General features: G+C 38.4%; 1 protein-coding gene across 1 annotated transcript in view; it reads left to right on the top strand.

Moving 5' to 3' along the window:
• Positions 1-655: 655 nt before the first annotated feature.
• The window catches only part of LOC135468638 (alpha-actinin-like), a 47,933-nt gene continuing 24,703 nt past the window's right edge, over positions 656-23,885 (top strand). Inside the window, exon 1 of the mRNA XM_064747002.1 lies at positions 656-900. Coding sequence (XP_064603072.1) covers positions 802-900 — 99 coding nt within the window. The 5' untranslated portion in view covers positions 656-801. The remainder of the gene's footprint in view (positions 901-23,885) is intronic.

Genomic DNA, 23,885 nt, shown 5'->3' with positions numbered 1-23,885 from the left:
ATAGTCATATATGACAACTTCCTGTGCCTTTGAATGAAATGAAATTTCGGACACACCTTTTCCCCAGATATGACCAAGAAAAAAAGTTCGCCCCGTTATGTTCAACATAAATTTTATGCCGGTAATTAAAATTTTGTGATTGTTGTAAATAATTATTGATTCATGATAAAGTATGAAAATATAGCTATGAAAAGGACACAAGGTTCAGGACGTAGGCCGAGAGTAATATTTGCCCTAATTATTTCTAGTAAGCGGTGATGAGAGCTAAGTTCTAATACAGTTGAAAGCACCCGTTTACCCTTGCAGGAAAAGGTGGATTTGTATAAATGGAAATGACATAGATCCTGATTGTCCGTCGACATGTTGGTATACACGTGTGTCCAATCTAGTCGTGAGGCGTTCTATGTGGACTGTGGGAAGATCATAATGTCCGTTTTATTATTCGCCGTGGTTTTTCATCATGTCCGTCCCTGTGATAGTTATAAATACAAGGATGGGTCGTTGAAAGCGGAGGCTCGACATGACGCGGTAAGTGTCGTGTTATGTATGTACCTGACAATTCCTCGCGCTAACCTTTGAACTCGTGGAATCCTCTGACGAAAATATCCGACTGGTTCCGGTTGTACCACGTGACACCACAACCTCCTCTCTCGATCTGCCGCGGGGTGGAACCTGCTGCAAGCCGTTAACACAAATTTTACTTGTAACCTTGAGGATACCGACGGGTAGAGAAGCCCGAGCCTTCCCAACATTGACCAGCGACTGGATTTGTACTAGGGGAGGTGGGAGACGGTTTCCAAAATGTCTGACGAACAGTACAGCGATGGCTACATGGACGGCGAGGAAGAATGGGATAGGGAGGGACTGCTAGACCCTGCCTGGGAAAAACAGCAGAAAAAGGTGGGACGCTTTTCTATTACTCCTCTTTCGCACGCTTCATTATGTATCCCAACATGGGTGAATTATATCCCGCACGTTCATCGAAAAACTACTTGTCGGTGATTTTTTGTTTTCAAGGTGAATTTGACGTTAGATTGACACGGTTCTATACGCTGCTTCATCCGGCAGCCATAGTGACCATACGAGCCAAATATGGGCTCGCTCAAGAATCCCGAATAAAAGCCTGTCAGACGATTTCGGCCCCTTTGATCCCTATTACGATCGGGTAGAAGAGATTTATGAGTGATTCTAGAGAAAAGTCTGGGTGTGAAGTGCCTTTTGTCCGATCTCTTAAGCGGCTTACTGGGACCGAGAGAGTATTATTATCAAAGTGTGACCGTGTGGTAGCATTATAATATAAAGCAGTTCAGTTGAAGATCTATCAGTCAGCCTGCTTCTATCACTTGCACTAAATCTTCACCCAGTTCTCTCTGTAAATTTTCGCCGATTCACTGTTGTGTTGGATAATCTATATGCACATAGCGCCCATACAGCCCTTAGCACCAGAATTTTATTGTTTCCAACAGCATTATAAATTATGCAGTTCTGTTTGGCAGACATGTATACAGACGTTTGAAGATACATGTATCTATAGTCCATGGCCATTTTTTTTTTGGCGTACAGTTTATTAAATTCCGTAATGTAACAATTTCAAACTGCATTATGGTGAAATCGCTTCCCACAGGTGTCCCACATTAAGTTAATGACCTCTATCAGAGAACAAAAGTCAACATTTTTACAGTGGCTTGTGGTTGAAATTTGTATTTTAAAAATATAGTCCATTGAAGTCTAGGCCAACTCTATGCACTGTAGTACGTATTCTCCATTAATTAAGTGTCCCGGGTTGTGTTTTATGTGATCCACTATGTGAGAGAGGCCAAGCACAGTGTTATCAGTATGCCCAACACTACAAGAATGGTACAGACCTTAACTAATGTAGTAATATGAACCTTCTCTTCTGCCGCGCATGACCTAATTTTTAGCTCCATCTCGGCTCAGCCAGTAGCCTTTCTAAGCCTGAAAAGCTGTCAGACTACTTCCGTGGTTACATACAATAGTCCAGGGCTATGCAGAGCATTTTTTTCTTTTTTGTGTGTTGCTTTTGGCGCGTAAATTTCAAGATTTAGGTTGAAAAAGCCCAGTTATTTGTCCTCACAAAGGTATCTCACTGCTATAAAGCTAAGGCAGTGATTTGATCGGTGACTGGCCTGAAATAAACGTGGTGAAATCTACATGGACGAATGAACACATGTGTAGGATTACCGGTATGCCCAAAAATGGATAGACCACTCATACTGTGTGTTGCGGGGAAGCTGTAGGAGTGAAACAGCTTTACCTACAGTACATACACATTCCCATCTGCCACTGCACACCCCACAACTACTCTGGCACACATGTCTGCAATATTCTGCCTACTCCAACATAATCTTTGCTCTTTCCCTGACTCATGAAGTGAGCTTTCTCAAATTGGGATCTTAATAGAAATAAATCACTAGCTCTATCTGACTGTTACCTACTTCAGATCGAAGATCAAATGTTAGGCGTTTTCTCTACAAGTTTACAGTGCAGCTGTCCATGGTAGAATGGGTGCCTTGCATTTATAATGCATTACAGTCCATCTAATTTTTATACAAACATATATATGTATATATGTTTATATAATATAATATCCTTTGGAATAATAATTACATATTTCATTTTTTTGCTTTGTTGTGATTCATTTGTGTTTTAAGGTTTATTAATTATGGGTCCAAATATACTGATTTATTCGACGACTTCACAGTATTCAAGTGAAAGGCTCGAAATGTGTATTTATGAAAACCAACAATACGCATACATTGTCACTGTATACATGTATGAGATTGAACCCCTGACCTCTAATGTTGAGCACTCAGTGAGCTGCATGTACAGTTATTTTACTGATGAACCAGATAGGCTGATTGGCCTTGTTAATGAAGACTTTAGCTGTGAGTTTATTATGCTGATAGCCTCTCCTTTGCTGCCAACCACGGACACGAAGCTGTATGTGTCATTCAAGGTGCTTAATCAAATCTGTGGTTGTTAAAAACAGGATACATGTGCATCCCTGAGCTTGATCAGACCTAGTTATACCAGCCCTCAGTGCCCCGGAGCACTAGACCTTGCCTGATTTTGTGCAGGAGATAGAAAACGTCATGCATAATAATTTGTTGAGTTTTGCTATTTCCTGAACTTATCACAGTATAGTCTCTTCTCCATCATCATTGATTAGAAAGTTAACTTATACTGAATTTATGACAGTATCTAGTTTCTACTCTTTTATAGTTATTTATTTATTATTTGTTTTTCTCTTTGAGAGAGTTGAGAGAGTTTAAGAGCACAGATCATGGGTTTCTCTCTGGCTGTTGTAGGTTTTCTGTCCCCATAATGTTGGTCTCTGTCATAAGTGGAATATTTTGAAGTAAGATGTAAAAAACCAGTGAATTAAATGAATAAGGGGAGTACAGGCTAAAAGAAGGTTAAAAACACTGGGAGACAAAAAAGTCATTTGAGGAGGTTTTTGTTCTTTGTTAACTGTGTTTTTGATGTGTCACAGTCATAGATAGCGTCTTTTTTTTTTTACCTGTGAGTAGTATTTCTATTTCTGCACCGAGTGTCAGTTCAGTTCTCTGTCTGATTATGTCATGTGGTGTGTAGTGAGCCTTTCTGTGATGACAAGCCAGAAATTCCCACAGAGAGTACTCAGCATTAAGCTCCTAGTCTGTGTCACAACACCTTCAGGACGAAATCCTCTGAAACAAAGCTTGATAGATAATTGACCTTGTCAGTGTGTGACTGTGTAAACAGAACAAAGATTGAGGGATATAGCAGCACAGGCTTTTTTGTCAGTGGTTAAAGAAAAAAAGTCTTGAGCCAAATCTTATCTCATTGGGATGTTGACTGATTAGGCAGTGATGTGAGAAGCTATACATGTATGAAGACGTGTACAAGTCAGTGGAGAAATGAAACCTTGTGTATGAAGCCTTTATAGAGAGCATGATCACTATGTAGTCATAATTCTCTTCAGTATTCACCCATTGTTCAGTGCACAGTTTCCTGCACTGGCAATGTCAACAGCTGGTCTGATAACTGTTCAAAATCAGCATACATTTTCCACTGAACAATGTCATCATAATGTGAAATGTCCAGATGAATCCCTTGTATTAATACTGTTAGTTATAAATTGCCCTTCTGTAGTGTCCAATGACATTAAAGAGAGAAAACCAAACAGTGCAGACTGCCTTATGGCTCTGTGTGTCAAACAACTGGCTTAAATTTAAGTCATGAAAGTGATTTTCTGTGTACTGTTCTTGTTATTTTATGTGAACTAGAACAGATGTTCCTGTTCAAACCTTCACCTTGCTGGACAAGGCAGTGGTACTGTCACTAAGCAACCAATCCATTTGTCTGCCAATGGGTATCACAGTTATAAGAATTTAGTGACACATTTGAATTTATAACTTTATGATTAAGAATTCCTAGTTGTGGATAATTAAATGTCCTTTTCACATATGTCAAGTTACTTAATGATTGATTTTTTGGTAACAGTAAAGTTAAATGTCTCTCATTGTGCTAATGAATGTCATGGAAATATGAAATTTACACACATGACTAATATAAGTGTATAAATTTAAGCTGTGACAAGAATTTCTTCAAGAGTATGTAGACCTGAATTCCAAACATATTGTGGCAGTGTTCAAGCATGGGCTGTGTAGTCTGCACCAAGACAGACACTTTTTATAAGTGTATAAATTATGATTTATAAATGGCGTGTATATGCATATCTAATCTCTGTGATTGATGTGATTTGTAACAAAAGTTTTGAAACATTGATGCTCGAAGTTTTGTGAAAGTGGGCCCTGAGCGATGTACATGTATGTTGTTAGACATGCCAAACTCAGCCTGAGAAAGTCTGCAGACATAATCACACTCAATTATATTTTCACCACCCAGCCCCTTATCTAGGACTGATCTAATTAGGGGTTTATATCTGGGCCTGGTTGACATGCAGTTATGCACCTCAGAAGACCAGGTGTGGAAAGCCTTACAGTACACTTGTTACATTTACATTGAAGCTGTACACTTGGAAGGTTTCACTCATTTATTCTGCCTGTCATTCACAGGTTAAAATCAGGCTAAGAACTATGATTTAACAAATAATATTCCTTTCATGTGCAGGCCAAGTTTGTTGGTGACAAGGCCATATACATCGACATGTACGTACATGCAGTTAAAAATTAAAAATGGAATCATTAGTCTACATGTACAATACAGTTTCATATTCATCACTGAATCTTCATATACATTAAAGTTTCATTGTATTGAAAAACTCACTCACAAATGACACATGTTACTTTGTATGTTTTTTTTTCACCATTACACTGTATACATCTCTAATCTGGAAAGAGATGCAGACCTGTCTTGTTGCAGGGAATTCTCAACTTTGGTTTCATTGGTCTTTTGATAACATACATGTATGTCTAAACAACATGACAGTGATTTTGGTGATTTCCTGGTTGTGTATGTGAGGTTTGTCTGGATTGAAGCACACATTAGGCTACTCACATACATGATCCCTGGAGAGATCAGGATACATGAAATGGTCAGGTACATGTAGGCATGTGATGAGACTTACATGAACCCATTTGGAACATTTATCTGGTGTTATGGCTGGAATGTGTATTAGTACATCTACACAGTAGCAGAAATGGATACCAGAGAGCAAGTTGAAGGTGATGTCTTAGTGAGAATCCTGGATGCCCTCGTTATAATGTACACAGAAGACAGTACATGTACCATGTCAGTTTTTTTGTCTACAATGCTGCTTGCTAGCTTATGGTAGTTATGTGCATAAAATATTAGGAAGGCTTTGTGCACAAAATATTAGAAAGGCTTTATGCACAAAATATTAGAAAGGCTTTGTGCACAAAATATTAGAAAGGCTTTGTGCACAAAATATTAGAAAGGCGTTGTGCACAAAATACTCCGTTGGTTATTGAAACAGATCCCAGGTTACTTTTTCTCCAAGTTTTTCTTAAATCTGGAGCAAATGTATCAGAATGAGAGCAGTAAAACTGATTACATGTACCTGCTGTAGTTGTATATATTAAAGTACACCCTTTGTGAAAGTAAATGTCCTATGATGACGCTATTCCATCGTACATGTATTTATCAGTTGGTCTGTAATATATTTAGACGCTTTCCTAGTCCCTAGTTGCTCCTTGTAGCACCATTACTTCTGATATATCACTCTATTTAGCCAGTAGTGTCTGGTCCCCGTGGATTATGAAGGGGACTGTAGATGAGTTGTAGTTTCCTGAGCAAATAAGGGATGATGCGTAATAAACCAGGAAGCCAGGCCAAATTGAGATGGCATAATTTGTGGAGAAATTACTGTATTTTAACAGTGTGGGGTTATTTGCATTTTGATTGCTAAACACTAATTACTCCTGTTGACGCCTGGAAAATTAACAGACAGGGCTGTTTTCCAAAAGCAACTAGAACAGCTTGGCACTAGGGTCACAGTATATACAGACTACATTCCGAGAATGTCAATGTGTGTGTCATGCTGGAACAAGCAGTGTTTTCATTTGGCTTGTATTTGAAATATGACACACTGATGCTGTGACAGACTTGTATATGCACATGTAGCTGTATGTAATTATTAGGTACATGTACCTGTAGATAAGAAAACTCAAAAATGGTTTAGACCGAAAAACACATTTTGTAAGGTCTCTTTTTGGTGGTACAGTATCAGTGGTTGTTTTTGCAATAGAGTAACCCATTCACTTAATACAGGATACAGGCCTACTATGTTGTTTTTAAGACTGGGAGTGTGAGTTGTATTCATGTATTCATCAGGGTCTTGATTATAAATGTCAGTTGTGTGTTATTACCACACCTAGATTTTGCTTAGGCAGTGTGAAAGCTGATTTCAATAAAAAGCCACAAATTTGAAAGCCTGCAGATACATCCCAAGATGCAAGCTGCAGATGGTTGTGAGTACCGGTACCCCAACATAATTCTGGCCGCTGTAGTATATAAAGTGAAATATTCTTCAGTCAAACAGTCAACACCAATAAAATAAAGAAATAATACCCATGGAAATCTTTGTACATCTGAATTTATCTTTAATACTGTTGCAGCAAACATGCTTTGCAAACCATGAGCAACAACGCTGGTTTGTAAGAGTAGATATGTACATTTACATCTGTGTCTTTTGAAAATGTTCAGTACATGTGGGTGTGTCCCTGCATGTATCAACATTCACAAATTTGATGGAACTTTGCCAAGTTAGCTGCAGTTGACATTCCAAATCATTAAGGAGGGTTTTGCTGGTTACAGTGGACTTGCCTGGAACATTTGCTCCTCTGTTACTTGTATGATATTAAGCGTTGTGTTGAATCTTGATATCAAGCTTTGTGTAGAATGACTGAAAACCCTTTGCTACTGCTTAGATGTACATATACATGTCTTTTAAAGCTGAATGAGATCTGGTAGATTTTGGTGGTGCGCAGCTGTGTGAGTTTTCTTGGCAAAGATACATGTGATTTCCCAGGAGCTGCTCAACACATGTTTAACTTTTTAGCAGTTGTTACCAACAGGTGTTCTGTCTATATTTATTTGAAAATGCACCATTACACATCCAAAAATCTAGTGGATTTAATCATTTCAGCAACATGAAATGTACATGTACCCATACTCCTCAACCTGTTTGCATATGAACAATTTATGTAGCTTTTTCATTTCATTATGGAGACAATTTCAGGGCTTCACAAAAAGTATAATTTTATCAGTTTACGCAGAACAATGCCCTCAGAATGTGCTTCATAAACACCTTGCAAACATGCGTAAAGGTTAAAGAATTATATCTGTATTGTTAATCCAGTGAACCAAGGTACACAATTTTAGGGACCCGCTAAGGGACTCCATGGAGCTTTATGTGTGAATCTGAGGTTTATTCGTTGTGAAATCTTAGGTGATTGTTACCAAATTTGACTTGAACAGGATCTCATCATCAGTGCAAGTTGCTTTGGAATTTGCTATCAGGAAAGTGGTTGTAAGTCAGTGTAATGAGATGTGGGGCAGATTTAAGAACCATGCACCTCTAGGTACTGGCCTAATTCTGTCACAGAGATTAAGCCAAGTCAGCCTTGCCTGGGGTAACAGTAGGCATAGAGGTATAGAAGAATAGAGCTGTACTCTTGGGCGCTGTCTGGCTACTCATTGCCAGTAAACTGTCTTTTAATCTGGCTATTGATTCCCCTCTCCCTGGCCTCTCCTATCAGGCTCTTAATGTGTCCAGGGTGAGGAGGTTACCCTGAAGAAATGATTGCCTGTCCTAATGGCTTCTGGTGGTTGTCATGAACTGGACATGACCTACACAGTGCAGTTCCAGATGTATGCCTCTGTTACATACAGTTATTATTGCAGCAAAGACTGCACATACACCATACATGTAACTGTGAATATTTTGCAAAATTGGTGAAGGCAAAACAATTGTTTTTTTTTTACTGTCATTACTTTGTGATGATGTCGCCTTCTTTGACAGTGGAAATAATTATTCCAGTGTGGGAGATAAAATGATTGAGTGAGTGAGTGCTTGGGGTTTAACCTTGTGCTCAACAATCGTCATATGACGACGAAGGAACCCTTAGGGTGTATGTGATGTGCCTCCTTGTTACTTGAATGATACTCCTCAACCAGTCGTTGCGCTATCCCCTTCATGCTGGACATAAAATGAAGTGTGGGGTGGTGGTGGGGAAACATGAAATCGAGTGTGATTCACCATAGAGAAGCTGCAGAAATCCCAAATATTAGTAGTTGGTCACATTTCACAAGGTCATGGATCCTGGTTTATGTGTGAAATTCACTTGAGATCTGTGCCATCTCTTTGTACTTCTTCTATGAGAGGAGGGAATAAAAGGTGATGATAAAGTGTTTTGGGGGCTTGGTTCAAAAGACTGTCAGTGTTGGGGAAGCAGGCCGGATATGCGTATGAAAGAGGAAAGGGTTGGCTTTTGTGTAGGAAATAGGTCAATGAAGGTCAGATCTCAGCCTGGAGGCATGAGGCTGCTTACTGAATACCTGTTACAAATGTGGGTCTGAGCATGGTGTTAATATATATGTTCAGATTAATAGTGGCTATTTTCCAGGTAGAACTGTGACCAGAGTAATCCACTGTTAGGGACAGCAGATAGAAAGAGATACAGTCTGCTTGTTTATAAATAATTGAGGCTGGTCTTTCTTAAGCCTCTGTGAATTGTTGGTTTAATGTCGTTCTCATGGATAATAAATGTAATTGTGTTTTGCAGAGGGTCATTTGAGTTTTTGTGTTCAGGAATGCGTGTGACACAGAGATTCATAGTACACATATTAACTCACTGTCACTCATTTATACATCAGTACTTGTATACATGTATATACAGTCCGTAGCTCCTCTCTTTCCTGATGGCTAACTGTATAGCCATAGACCCACCCACGTAAACGGTATCAAATAAGAAAGCCTAGTCAATTTAGAGCACTTTGATCATACATAAATATGCTTGACTACATTAGATCCTGTAGCCTGCCACGGGACAATCGATCACACTGTTGCACGTAATTGGAATGTCCCAGAATAATATATATTATGTAAAGTCTTTTGGGATAGAGTGTAACTGGATATTGTTATTGCAGAAAATCTGTATCATATATATCAACACGTTAACAGGAAAAGAGAGACAAAATGCATTAATAATACTACTTTGTAATATTATTGCTTGATTATTTTTAGAGTATAATATTTATGCTATTACCGTGCTGTGTTAACTGCGGGGCCTCCGTGGCTCATTTGGTTAGCACGCTAGCGCAGCGTTAGGACCCAGGAGCCTCTCACCAATGCGGTCGCTGTGAGTTCAAGTCCAGCTCATGATGGCTTCCTCTCCGGCCGTACGTGGGAAAGTCTGTCTGCAACCTGTGGATGGTTGTGGGTTTCCCCCGAGATCTGCCCCGTTTCCTCCCACCATAATGTTGGCCACCGTCGTATAAGTGAAATATTCTTGAGTACGGTGTTGAACTCCAATCAAATAAATACATGTAAATGAAAACTTCTATGTTAGCTGTATTTAAACAGAGTTACACCTACATATCTGGGGTGCCAGAACACGTTAAAACTGAACATCATGATTAAGCGTGATAAGCTGATAAATCTGGATTCTTTGTCAGAATCTGTACACAGTGTATGGAATAAAGCTTTGTTCGTGTAATATTTGTTTTACACTGTGGTGGTCTGTATTGACGTCACATCCATATGTTCTGTTTGAAATAGTTTGTTTCAAGGTCCATTCAGCGGATACATTCATACATCTGTATGTATATATTCTGAATGATGAAACATAGCCATTTGTGTCTGTAAAGTGTCAAAATCTGGTGTGATGTCACTGGTCCTAATATGGTATGAAAAGGCCACTAAGTGGCAGTAGGTTGGAACAGTCCTAAAAAAAATATATCGAACTATTTTCTGGACAGTGTTTAATGGGTCTTTCATTTGACATATATTTCATGTTAGAGTTTTTTCTTTGCAGTTAATGCCCAACCCATTGAACATACATACATGTATAAAGTGACATGTTCTTACACTGAAAATATGCATGCCCAAACCAGATGAGCATATTTATGTGTAGCTGAAAAAGCACCACCTTAAAACCATGAAAACATATCATACATGTATGCATTGTATATGTTTTGTACTTTTTGTGAGAAAATAAACACAGTGGTACAGGTCTATTAAATGCTTCAGTAGTTAACAACAACTGCTATGCTGGAAGCATACATTGGAATTTGTTTGTCACAACAGCCTAATGATCTGGCCACCATCCTGGTTTGTAATGTGATCATCTGGGAAGCTCCAGGTATCTCTGTCTCTCTTTGACTGAGTGCCTTTAGTGTTTATAGTCGTGTCCACACCTCACTTACCTTGTCAGGCCAATTCTATTGTTTACAAACATATTCATGTCCGTAACCTTCTTACACAAAATTGATCACAAATTATATTCCAGTGTATATTTGGAACCTGTTGCATGTATGCCATTTGGCTTCTGACCTTGTAAAGGTCTAGTGTATTGGACAGTATCTGATTGGATTACTAAGATACTAAATTAATGTAGGTTTAAAATCCGTGCTGTTTCATGTTCAGTTGCCCATGAACTCTCACTACATTGTAAATGACTTATTACATGTATATAATGGTTTATCCCAGCTACGGAACTGCAGAAATTAAAGTACTTATTTAGATAAATTTCTACTCATGTACTCTATAATAAAGGTGTTAATTGTCATTGGCATACAAGTACATGTAAACTTACATTATAGATGTATGTGTAGCCAGGGTTGTACTGGACTTTATGCAAAGCACCAGTGCCATGGTGTGCAAAGCTAGGTAAAGTTTTTGTCACGCACCTGCACATTCCCTTGTGTCTAGGTTAAACACTCTTCAGCTTAGATGTAACTCATAATAAAAAAAGCTAAAAGTAAAACCAGTTTTGCGCACACCCTCCTTGTAGTCGGTAGACCTGTGAACACTATGGCTGATTGTTCACATGTGTCTATATTTTGGGGTTGACATGCAGCTCTGGTGTATAGACTATAGGTGTAATGTTACTAATGGTTTTAAACACCACCTTACTGACATGTGGCCTCAACCTGCTGTGAATACATACACAGTTCATGTAGTCTTGCAAATCCCTGTATGTAGGTGTGTACATGTATACCTACAACAACACTGGTTCCAGATAAATTGCTTTCAGATTGCTGTCACAGCAGTGGCTTTACTAATATAAACGCCATACATGTACATGTAGCTGTGCCTTTGTGGTATACATGTAGGTGGCTAAAGGCTTATTCCCGGCTAAAGCATAGATGACCTAAGATTAATCAGGATACATATTGATGGCATTCTTTGATACAAAAAGAAAAGGAAAAAATAAAAAAAGGAAACAAAATAAAGCCATCATCCAGGTGGCACCTGGCTTTAATATTGAAACATGTTATGTATTTTATGCTTGGTACAATGACATAGTATAATGCTGGCAAACGATGGTTAAATCGTTTAGTACAATCAGTGACCTTTTTCCTTTGGGTCAACCTGTGACCTTTGACCTTGGGCCAGTAAGTGACCTCAGATGGTCTTGTGTCAACCACATCAGCCACACCTGTTTAAATGATTAGAGGCCTGAAATAGATTGGGTGTGTTTGGTGGTGGTTATTTAAGGGGAGAGGGGACTGGGCACACAGATGGTCATGAAAATTAGAGGTCCAGCTTGTGCTACATTCAGGTTGATGAAGTGCTACTAAGTTTATGTACTAAGGAATATTTCTGGAGGAAAACTGGACTGAACAGGGAGATAACTGCTGTCCTTGATCATGCAGCTCTCTGATGAACCTCCTGACTTACTGCAGAAGATTTGTACTCTTTAAATTCTATTGTTCAGTTGAAATTTATATTAATAATGTGCTCAGTTTTCGTGGTTTTTGAACACAATGAGCTAATTAGTAATGACCCATGTTTGCCCCCTTAAAAGCCCTTAAACATGCCTGCTTTCAGCTGAACTCCTGCAACAACTGATTATTATTTTTACGATGTAGTCATGCTGATGTACCTATGAATTTTATCTACATAAAATACAGGCATTTGATTGACATGTGTAAATGAAGGCATGCTGTCCAGATAATACTGGACAAACACTTCAGTGAGACTTCATAAACCATGAATGTACATGTCCCTGTACACCAGACAAGTGGCCATCATGCAAAGTCTGTTTATGTTTATTTACATCATGTGTTCAGTGCACATGAAGGATGAAGGGTTTCTAGGTTTTGTTGGTTTATGGGATTTCTACTCGCTGTATACTGTAAGGAATTAGATGATACATATACATGGTAAAATCAAGCAGTGCTAAATTTACATATTATCCAGACTAGAGACCTCTTAAACAAAACTTCATAAATACAATTTCTTGTAAGTGTTGGCATTCAGGCTTTAACTCTGTGAGGTGATGTGATCTGTGTAGCTTTTACCAAAAAAAATTTGAATTCGTTTCAATACAACTACAGCTATATATATATATATATATATATATATATATATATATATATTTGTGTTTGTGTGTGCATCTGACTGCTTCTGTGATTTTTAGGCACACTTCGAATTGTTTGTATAATGAAGTTGGTGAGTGGGGGTGCTGTCCCTTCCATTGTCGAATTCCACTCCTTGTATTTGTGTTCAGTACATGCACCCTATTTAGTATGCTACAGGCGTATCATTACAGAGGGAAAGTACATATACTTGTATGTTAGAGTTCAGTGTTAGTGTGTACTTTTCAGAGAGCACCCACACCTTTCAAGGCTAGTGATACATATAAATATAGATACACATCATAAATGTATGATTGATGACTTGAGCTGTGCATGGAGATGGAATCTGACTGCAGGCGACATATGTTCACCAGTGCTGTATGGTTATTCCAGTTTACTGAGAGCACTTGTAGGTCATTCACCTGGACTCACCCATTGTACATGCACAGTACATGTATATATGCTGTGGACGCATCAGGGTGATGTCAGAATAGTTTAAAAGTCTAAAGCAGTGCTTAGTTTTTGGCAAAAAATAAATTTTTGGGGGTCATCAGTTGTATTTTGTGTCTGATTTCATTTTGTCCAAATCCCAGTTGAGGTGTGATGGAACATGGCGACACACTGTTGTAGACATACTGGCTTAAGCCATGTTTTCATTTATCTGATGTCACAGTTTTTTCACATCACTACAGTTCAGAAAACTAATAATCCCATACATGACAGCACTTGACTGAGCAAATGATATATATTTTGCGTATTTTAAAACATTAATGTTACTATAAGACTTCATGTACTCCACCTCAGCAAAACTGTACATATACTTGTACATGCACATGTATGACGAACAAAGGCTACATTTCTGGACTTTTTGTAATTATAGAATGTCTAAGGTTCTGAAACATGTGTTTGCACTCAGTTACACCTCACCCACTACCCGGCTGCTAAAGGTAATCTGTTTAGGGTAGGTATCGATCAAGTCAGACAGATGGATAACCCAGGAGAACATTTGTCACCGTGTCGCTGTGCAACCAGAGACTACAGACACTGGTGATAGCAAGTGTTTTGTTTAACAAGCTCTCTACACATAATCCAGCAAAACATTCAGCTGCACTTCTCACATCAGCTACTGTACCTATGGGGAAATGATATACTGTCTATGGATAGGCAAGATTTCTATATATTTTACAGAGAGAAATGTGTGATGATTACAAAACATATGCTGACACTTAGAGAATAGCAATGCAACTGTGATAATGAAGCTCAATGTTGTTGAATGTCTTTAAATCTCTAAACTTTCAGTTGGCAACTGAAAACTGTCAGCAAACTGTCAGTAGAGTGGGCATATATTGAGAAGTATATTTTCAGGAGGCTGTGGTCATTTTATATGTAATAGCAGCATAGCCACGACAACTGAAAATGGGCTTGGGCCTGGGAAGTGAGCTGGTGTATAATTAGCAGTCAGTGTTTGTTCAGATGTGTTAAAGGGAAGGGATACCTGTTAGAGATGCTCTAGTGTAAATTGCCATAGGCTAAACCTCTAAACCAGCCCCCCCCCCCCCCCCCCCACAAGCACCTATCCCCCCCCCCCAACAAACGGTTTGTTCTTCTGGTAGCTTCCACTATGTTGTATGTACATGCACACACATACTACTAGCTTGTATTTTACCCAAGTGGTATGTGCTGTACAAAATCTCTCCCTAATTTCTTTAAAAATAACAATTTTCATGAAGGTTATCTCTGGCATGTTTTTCAATGCCTGTCACTTTGTTTACTTTTTCTGAGGTTTGTGTTTAACCTCACATTTTTGTATCTATTTGGATTTTACATTATGACAGATTTCAGGAAATGTCACGATTTTCTGTACACCTCAACCATCAATGAATAACTTTTTTTTAATTCTGAAAAGTTCATTGTACCTGTATACTGAAATAAATCTGTAAATGTACACATTAAAGCTGAAGTTTGAAACATGTACATTAAGAATACCTGTGCCTGATACACATATCAAACCAGTAAGTGTTAAGAAATTTTGCAGACTTCTCTGAGTATACACAACTGACTGGTGCACACTTCTACTGAGCACACCCTAATAGTGTTACAATACATGTACCTCTTAACTGGCTTTACATGATACACATGTCACACCAATGAGTATAAACACCTGACTGGTGCACACATTTACTGAGCACACCTTGATCTTAAATGTTAAACACATGTTAAACTATTAAGTGCACATCTGGTGCACACTTCTCTGTCTCTGAGTATAAACACCTGACTGGTGCACACTTCTACTGAGCACACCCTGTCATTCGCCCATACACTGATAGGAGTACATATCACAGCTGGTGTTTGTAAGTTGAGTCATACATGTGTCTCCACTACATGCAGCATTATAGTCCGCCTATGGAATTCATATCACTCAATCTACAAAACAATCTTTGGTATTTTTAGAATCGTCAGCTTTATGGTGTTGATGCGTATATTTGACAGTTCTTATATTCTAGCTACATGTCTATGTACTGTATTATGGTGAACACATGGACACTTTTTTGAGAAATTGTGCTGTGAAAATTTGCTAAGTTAAAGAAATTCATTCTATCTGTCAGAAATTTGAAGCAATAACTCGCCTTCATTTCTGTCTTTGCATAAATTTTGTTTTAATTTACTGTTTTATAAAGGATGGACTAAACAAAGAAGAGCTTCAGTTTGTCAAGGATTCATGAAGTTCATTCATCTTCATGCACACTTGTTATTCAGGGTTTAAACGTCTGCCAGATATACACGATTGTAAATTTAGCATGGCTGAGAGTGGACCTGAGTGTTCAATGCTCAGTTTTTTGAAACTTATAAATTACAGTGTCAATGATCTGAATCAGAAGCACCTTACAATTTCTGCTGTAGGTACAAATAATAATTTTAGGCAGTCAAGATGTGTAAGATAATCCTGACTAAAATGGCTATACCAGAAACCACTAATATACATGAATGTACTTACTACTTGTACTTGTAATATACTAGCTATAATATGCTAGTCACAGTAGCCACTATAGAATAGATGGAACAGAAATATGTTGAGCATGTGTCAGACTTGAGCCAGGCTGAATTAAAATGCTGGTAGAGAAAGGTATGCTCATCGAAAGCAGATCTTATCTGAATCTTTGTGGCATAGAAAATCTATTGTTTTCTGTCAGGTGAATATTTGTCCTCGGGCTACTTGCCTCCATAGATCCATGGAGACATTGTGTATCAGAATAGTTGGCTTACGTTTATTGCTGGTTGGTAATAATCCCAATTTACCAGGGTAACTATGCTTTTATACATACAGATGTGCACATGTATGTAAATTACATGATGTGATATAAGGTGGAACTTGCTTAGCTTAACACATTCATAAAAAGTTAATATGAAAGAGCCACTTGTGTCATATTCTTGTAGTAGGAAACCAGACTTTACTCTGTGTAGCCAGTAGGATATGCAATATTCTTGTAATATGAGGGTTTCCTGAGACAGTAGGATGAGCAGACAAATTGAACACCTGCATGATAGCACTAGTGGGGCGACCGCATTCTCAAATGGCTCACAGCTTAGTTAATATGCTTGCTATTTTAGCCCTTGAATTTCTGATTGAAATTAATATTCTGAAAGGCCTGGCGCTGGCTGGTGTAAAAATAGAGTTACCATACATGTAGGTTATGTATGTGCTTGTATCTTGATTATATGTAAATGGTTATAAATTTGCATATTTATTAAATTCTTGATATATGTGCAGTCAATTTCATTGAAATTTTTTTGTATGGTTCCTTGGTTTCAAAGGTGTGACCAGAACTAGTATGGTCATTAATGTTTTTGTAGCAGAACCATGTGATTGTAGTTTCCTGTGGTGTATGAGGTGTGGTGTTTAAGGGATTTTTTAACAGCTGCCTGTAAAGTGCCCATAATTAGACATGCACCTGACTGCTATTGTATGCCAAAATATCCTTACAGCATTAAAACACCATTCAAATAAATTAATCAAATTTTTCAAAAATAGCACAGTTATACCTCGAAGGTGTTTATTCATATAATGATATCCTTGACCAACATGATGGTATGCCTTTATGATAATGTCTGTATATTAATAGATACATGTAGCATGTAGGGACAGCGCATGTATATGTACAGGGGTTCTTATGGAACAGGAAAATACATGTTTGACTGAGAGGCACACCGTCTTCAGTTGTCGAAGTATTTAGGGTGCTATAAGTAGAAATGTACATTGTCTGCAAACAGGGGGGTGGGAAGGGTTTTCTGTACACAACTGCTTCTGGCTGGCCACAGGAACCCGCTTAGCCAGGGCTAGTAAGGGCATGAAAGGGCCCCCCCCATCAAATGCTCACTCATTCACCATAAATCCCCGGAATGCATTCAAGGTATCAAACACAGTGCTGGTCTCCCTGGTAGTTGTTCTACCTTGGCTGGCTCCTACGTCAGACCCTCTGTTGTACTACATAGACTACCTACCATTATACCAGGTGCTGCTACAGTCTGCATGTGTTAGTTGCAGAGAAGCGTGGCAGCCCAGTTAAATCTCTCAGTAGTGTGACATGTAGAGCCCTCAGCTTGGATTTTACTAACTACATGTAGCTGACCTACTTACATGTAAATACATAGTTATTGACACAATCATACAAATGTCATGCGAGGCATTTGTACACAAGTGTGGCAGGATGCAAAATGGCTTTAGGTCTGGATGAAGGAGAACAATAATGAACATACAGAGGCATGAAAAAAACTGAGTCATGCCTCGTGCGCTCATGGGCTCACTTTTATGTAGTGGTGTGCATCCGGCAAACAGAAAAGTTGTAAAAGATTCTCACTGAAGTTGACACGAACATACAGTATGTAGAAATGTCAAGTTCAAGGAAGGCAAAAAAAGTTCATGTTGTTATTTAGAAGAATCCACAACTTGGTGCTTTTTCATCATGGATATGATTACATAGTTGGCCTATTAAACTGAATATTCTTTTCACTGACTCTTCCAAGATCAAAAGGAAGCTTGAAAGAAATAAATTGTAAAAGCTTGTAGCTAGGTCATAGTTTGCTTTCAGTCAGTGGTGTTTGCCCTTTATGCTATATTAAATGTCTCGGTCTTGTCACAAGTTTCTTGTATTACGAACACCTGAAAAAAGAAATCTGCTGTAAACTGTCAGACAAGATATACATGTACATGTACATGGGTTCTTCATGATATCGGTTCATTTTTGTGATTGGGTGTTTGTTGCCTGTGTCAGATGATTGATTGGGTGTTCATTATGTTACCTGTACAAGATGATTGATGTACATGTGCAAGTGGGGTCAGGATGAACTCTGTGCTGAATGGTTGGAAGGGTTGCTATTTAAAGAGCAAGAATTTCTAATTATATTAAACTATTTATGACTCATTAAATGAGAGCATTATTGAATTTAGGCATCCCACATTAAAGCTCTCTTAGCATGCCAAAACATTAATATGAAATAAAAAATGTCCAAAAAAAAAACATAACTAAATGCATGGGCATTTAGCTAGAAATAAGAGAAGGGTCTCAAGTATTTCTCCATGGCGTAATGTCAGTCTGACACAGCAGTCGTTTAACTTATTAAGCTGCATGTAAATGACTTTTTCTGCTGATCATGTAAATTTCATGATAAACAGAATTTTGAGTGTAGGTTATGAGTTATACTTAATGACCTGGAAAACTATCTAGACCGGATACCTGCTTATCTTCAGCAATGTTTTGGTAGAGATACATAACCAGTGTTACTGTAAAATTTTCATTTATTTTGCTGATCGAGTTGGTTTTTACAAAAAGGAGTAACATGTAGATCTTCATTTGACAAATTTTCCTTTCAAACAAACTTGTGCACAGTATCAGATATTCATATCATTAAATTTTGGACTTGAGTAACCCTTATGTATCCAGACTCTGAAAATCAAGGTTTACATGCATATGTAGTGCTTGTAAGCTACTCATAATAGGGCAGCATCATGAGAATATAAAACTGTGTGTTGGGAAAATGGTGGGTGAAATGTCATCTTGGATTGTAATTTTTGTATTATTATATACCTCAACCTTGCGCAAGCATATAGGCAACAGCCAACAACTTTGGTATCTTAACAAACCTAACTAGATGTATGGGTGCTGTGGGTGATATTAAGTGCTACACGTAGATTCTGATTGATTCATCTACCTTATAGGGCTAATTCAGAGATTTTTATGAACTTTGATTTATTTCTTATCAGGAATACTTGAGTGTTGGCATCAAAAGTATCAATTTGGGACCTTATGGTGTCAGGAAGTGCCTTTTCATGTACCAAACTTTAGGTGAAATTCAGTACTTGTACTTGGTATATGTGACACCATCTGACTTGGCAGTGTGTCAGTGCAATAGTACATGTCTGTAGGGAGACTGCTGTGGGTTGATTAATGTTTGATGAGGGGAGTTGTGGTTAGAAGAAACCTGATCTCTGAGATAAGTACTAAAGATAGGCCAGAGCATGTGGTCCATGTTCAGAGCCATCTCTCCTTGGGAAGTTAGTTGAGATAGCAGACAGACTGTGGAAGAACAGGCTCTCTTATAGCTTAAACAGAATTCCTGTTGCTATTTTTTTGTCATCCGGCTGCTAAGTGTTTGAACCAGTAGACACTTCTGATGCTCAAACTCTGAGGAGGTACATGTAGCTTGCGCTCAGATATCCATTAACTCTCTACTTTTCAAGGCTATAAAGACCTAGAAATTGCCCAATTACCAAATACCATGGTATCTCGCTATAGCCTGTATGGAAGTCTCATTTCTAGACTTGGCAGAAGGCCACTCCCCAGCATGTATGTTTTGAGTTGTCATAGCTGAAGGTGATTATGTAACACATTCATCAACATTTCAAATCATTGACTGTTCAAAGAAAACAAAAACATGAACAAGAAATGGTTGCTTAACACATGTTAAATGAATAAGATATATTCCTGCCATCTCTGTTAGCTCAATACTGAAAAAGGCTCTTAGCTGTAGAGGTGTAACGTATATCTGTATGTACATGTACATGTGTAAATGTACATACATATATAAGTACATGTAAGGTCATTTTTAAGTGGAATTCACAAGGTGCACAAAGTCTCACAAAGCAAAATGCAGACAAGTAATGGAAAAAGGAGTCCTACTTTCATTTATTTCAAGCAAGAAATTACAGGCATATGTGGTAATCGTTCTTGAGTACACGTTCATATGTTTAGGTAATGTAATTAAGGTACAGTACATGTTCATCTTAGCAAGGGAAAAGTACAGGTGTTTAGGTAGGTTACATGTACCTGTTCAATTGAGCAAGGAAAAGATTTAGGTTGTGGAGGAGTGTAAGATACTTGTACATGTTCAGTTTAGCAAGGTTTAACTTGAAGTGTTTAGGTGTTGTAAGGCACAGTTTGCATGTATGTTATCAGTTCAGTTTAGCAAGGCATAACTTCAGGTGTTTAGGTGATGTAAGGTACAGTGTTCATCTATCTTATGTTCAGTTTAGCAAGGCTTGACTTCAGGTGTTTAGGTGGTGTAAGATACAGTGTCCATCTATCTTATGTGCAGTTTAGCAAGGCTTGGCTTCAGGTGTTTAGGTAGTGTAAGGTACGATACATGTACAGCATTGCTGAAGAGGTAGTGCTGTAGAGACAGTGGTACAGCCACTGGGATGGGGCTGCTGGCAGGCCTGGGCACAACAGCTGTCAGAGGGAAAGTTATGAGGCCAGCCTCCTAAGGAATGTGCAACCTAAGGCTTTATTTTCCTCTGCTCATCTCTTCTCAGATGGAACTAGTTTGCAGCAGGGCTGCCTGTCGAATGTGTAGGGCTTGGCGATTCCCCCAAATCAGTCTGTTTGATCCCGTCTTCAAGTCACCAATGCGTCAGTGAATCTGTGATGGGTTATATTTATGAATTATTCATGTGTCCGACACAGAACTGATGCAAATATCGGTTATTGTCAGAGGTATTTTGGGATAAATAATCATTGCCTCATCTCTAATGATCAGAAACACTTCAGCACACGACACAACCTGGTTATGTGTATTTTATTAAGCACAAAATTGTATTTATATATGTATTACATGTGTTTTTTGGACTGGAAAGGAAATATTTTTTCCACTTGAATCACATCCTCTATAACTCTTACAAATATAAACCTTACAGATATGACCTTGATAATGGGGTTTGTGTATAGTGTAGATCACATGATTTAACTTCTGATTTGTGTGAAACACTTATGTACATTTCAAAGTGCAGATTAAAAAAGTACATGCAGTATTTTTCATTTTTGCCAATGTACATGTACATGTGTCTGTAAGAGTCTAGGGAGTACCGTGATTAATTAAAAAGACAACTTGGTAAATTTGTCAGTTTGTGATGATGTTGTTTCGTGGCTTGTTTGATGCCGGGTCTGACTAATAAAAGAACAGGGCTGAATTAAAAGGCATAACTTTACCGGGCTCATTTTATTAGTGGTAAGTAGGCAGCAGCTGTTCTTGACTGACTGGGGCTAACCACATGTGGGTTTAATATCTCCCCAGTGTCCAGTCAGTCTGCAGACTGCTGGCCTGGTCAGGTTAACCTGGCTGAAGCCTTTGTGGCCAGTGAGCAAGCCCCATAAGTCAGTACACAAGGAGATAATAGACTGTAAATGTTTGTAGATCTGTGGCTAGCTCTAGGCTACTGTGTGCAGCCTTATTCAGCTCTGCTTTCTCTCTGTCAATCATGTTCACAGTTAAACGTCCTCATTAGACACACACCTGTTTCTAAGGTGTCAAAATAAGATTTTTGGTATAACCAAGATGGCTGGGTGACCATTGGTTTGTTCAAAGAGAGATTTATCCATGGAAAGCTTCGTGCACAGGTGCACAGAATGGACTACTACACGTACTTAACATTGGCCCCTTTTACATGATAACGAATAGAGTTTTATGTCCTGTCTAAGTACATGTTGTAAGCTTTATCTTAAATATAACTTGACTTCTGACATACAATTATCTCTATGAATAAGGCTCTGTCTGAAGATGCTGATTGGACTAGACCATTTTGCCAACACAGGGGTGAGAGGAGCTTCAGGTGGCAGAAAGTGTTTTTCCCAAAGGGTCGATGAGTCAGAGAATGCAATTTGTTAGCAGTCTGGCAAGATGAAAACAGATTTGCCTCTCCACAGGTAGTCTTATTGCATTAGGTATTGGACTTGCAAGATCAATAAGTCAGAGAAGTCTATTGTCTGAATACTGATTCACATTGGTTATAATGAAAGAACTGCTATTTAGCTTAAATTGGTACTTAGCGAGCATGATCGATTCGTGTATATGTTGATTCTTCTCATCAATACATACTGTACAAAAATTGATTTATTACTTGCTAAAAACTTTTGTGCCTGTTTTACTAGTATACATGTAAGTAATGTAGATGTAGGTACATGCATGTAGGTTGTACTTAACATCCTGTACACTGTGGATTGTACATGTACACTGCATAGGAGCCTATAAGCTATTTTATACCTAATTTGATGTAATCCCCTATATACATTGTTTTATGGGACAGCCTGTATTCTACATGTAAATCAGTTGTCAGTGACCTGTTGACAGGTTGTTGTTGAATGTGACTGTCCATATCAGTCTGGGTAAAGCTGTGGTTTTCCTGCCTCTATCTTGGTCAGGGAGAGCTGTGAGAGTGTGACAGGAGGTCATTCTGCTTTCAGTCAGGAGCTCATTGATCATTCTCAACTGAGCCTGTAGTCTGGGGGAATCCAGTTGTCATTTATGTACATGTAATTGAAGGTGACACTTGACATTTCACACAGGTAACAACTGCTGCAGGGCCCATCTAGGCTTCATATAACCACATGTACATGTACAGTTTTGTACATACAGTTAGTGCAAAGTACATGTGCATACACTTTGTCCGTTCCATGACCTGGTAATAGGTCAGTGTTCAGTCAGCTGTTACGCTGTCAAGTTTCATACTCTTTGTGGTACCATTCTGATTTATCTGTGAATAATCAGTTGGGACAGTGTGCTTATAAAGTTCTATATGTATACATGCCCATGTACTGTGTCTAGTATTTGATATACACGTATATGCAGTAAAGTGGACAATCATACTACGAAGTGCATCCGTACATCTTTATTACTGATATTTGCTTTGTTATATACAGACTCAGTACATGTACCTTATTAAATTCTTCAACCTTTTCAATCGCCTCTGCAACCAATTTTTGGAAACATACTGAGGGAACTACATGGTGCAGAGAAATAATTTACACGGGCTTAGGAGCTTTCATCTTTAGTTACACAAATGAATCAGTTTATGGTCCTTTTCATAATAATTGTATACATAAATTCCATTGAGAAAAGTGCTTTAGATTGACATTATACACATTCAGTGCTGCACATATACATGTACTCATATACACATTTATTGTACTCATATACGCATTTGTTGGCTATTGTTTGACTTTCCAGTAAGAGGCAGTTCCAGGGTATTGGCTGAGGCCTGCTCTAGTTTCCTGATTTCAGGGCTCTAAGCTCCTCTGCTCTGGCTAATTACCCCAAAAGCATTGCTCATTATCAGTTTGATCTGTTTGTAATTGAGCAGGCCCTAATTACTGTTAAAACCATCCTGTCCTGGAAGTCCACATGTACATGTAGGTGATATCTATTTTATTACCAGTATTTTATTGACCGGGGAAAAAAATAACAGCCACATCAGCTCTCATGGGACAGATAGCTCTGTGTTTGTAATAATTACACTACAGCAGCACAAATGCCTGCAATTTCTCTAT

Source organism: Liolophura sinensis, chromosome 6 (genome assembly GCF_032854445.1).
Source record: "Liolophura sinensis isolate JHLJ2023 chromosome 6, CUHK_Ljap_v2, whole genome shotgun sequence".
In the NCBI taxonomy this organism is placed as follows: domain Eukaryota; kingdom Metazoa; phylum Mollusca; class Polyplacophora; order Chitonida; family Chitonidae; genus Liolophura; species Liolophura sinensis.
Note: the sequence above shows the minus strand (reverse complement) of the source record. Positions and strands in the feature narration are given on the sequence as shown.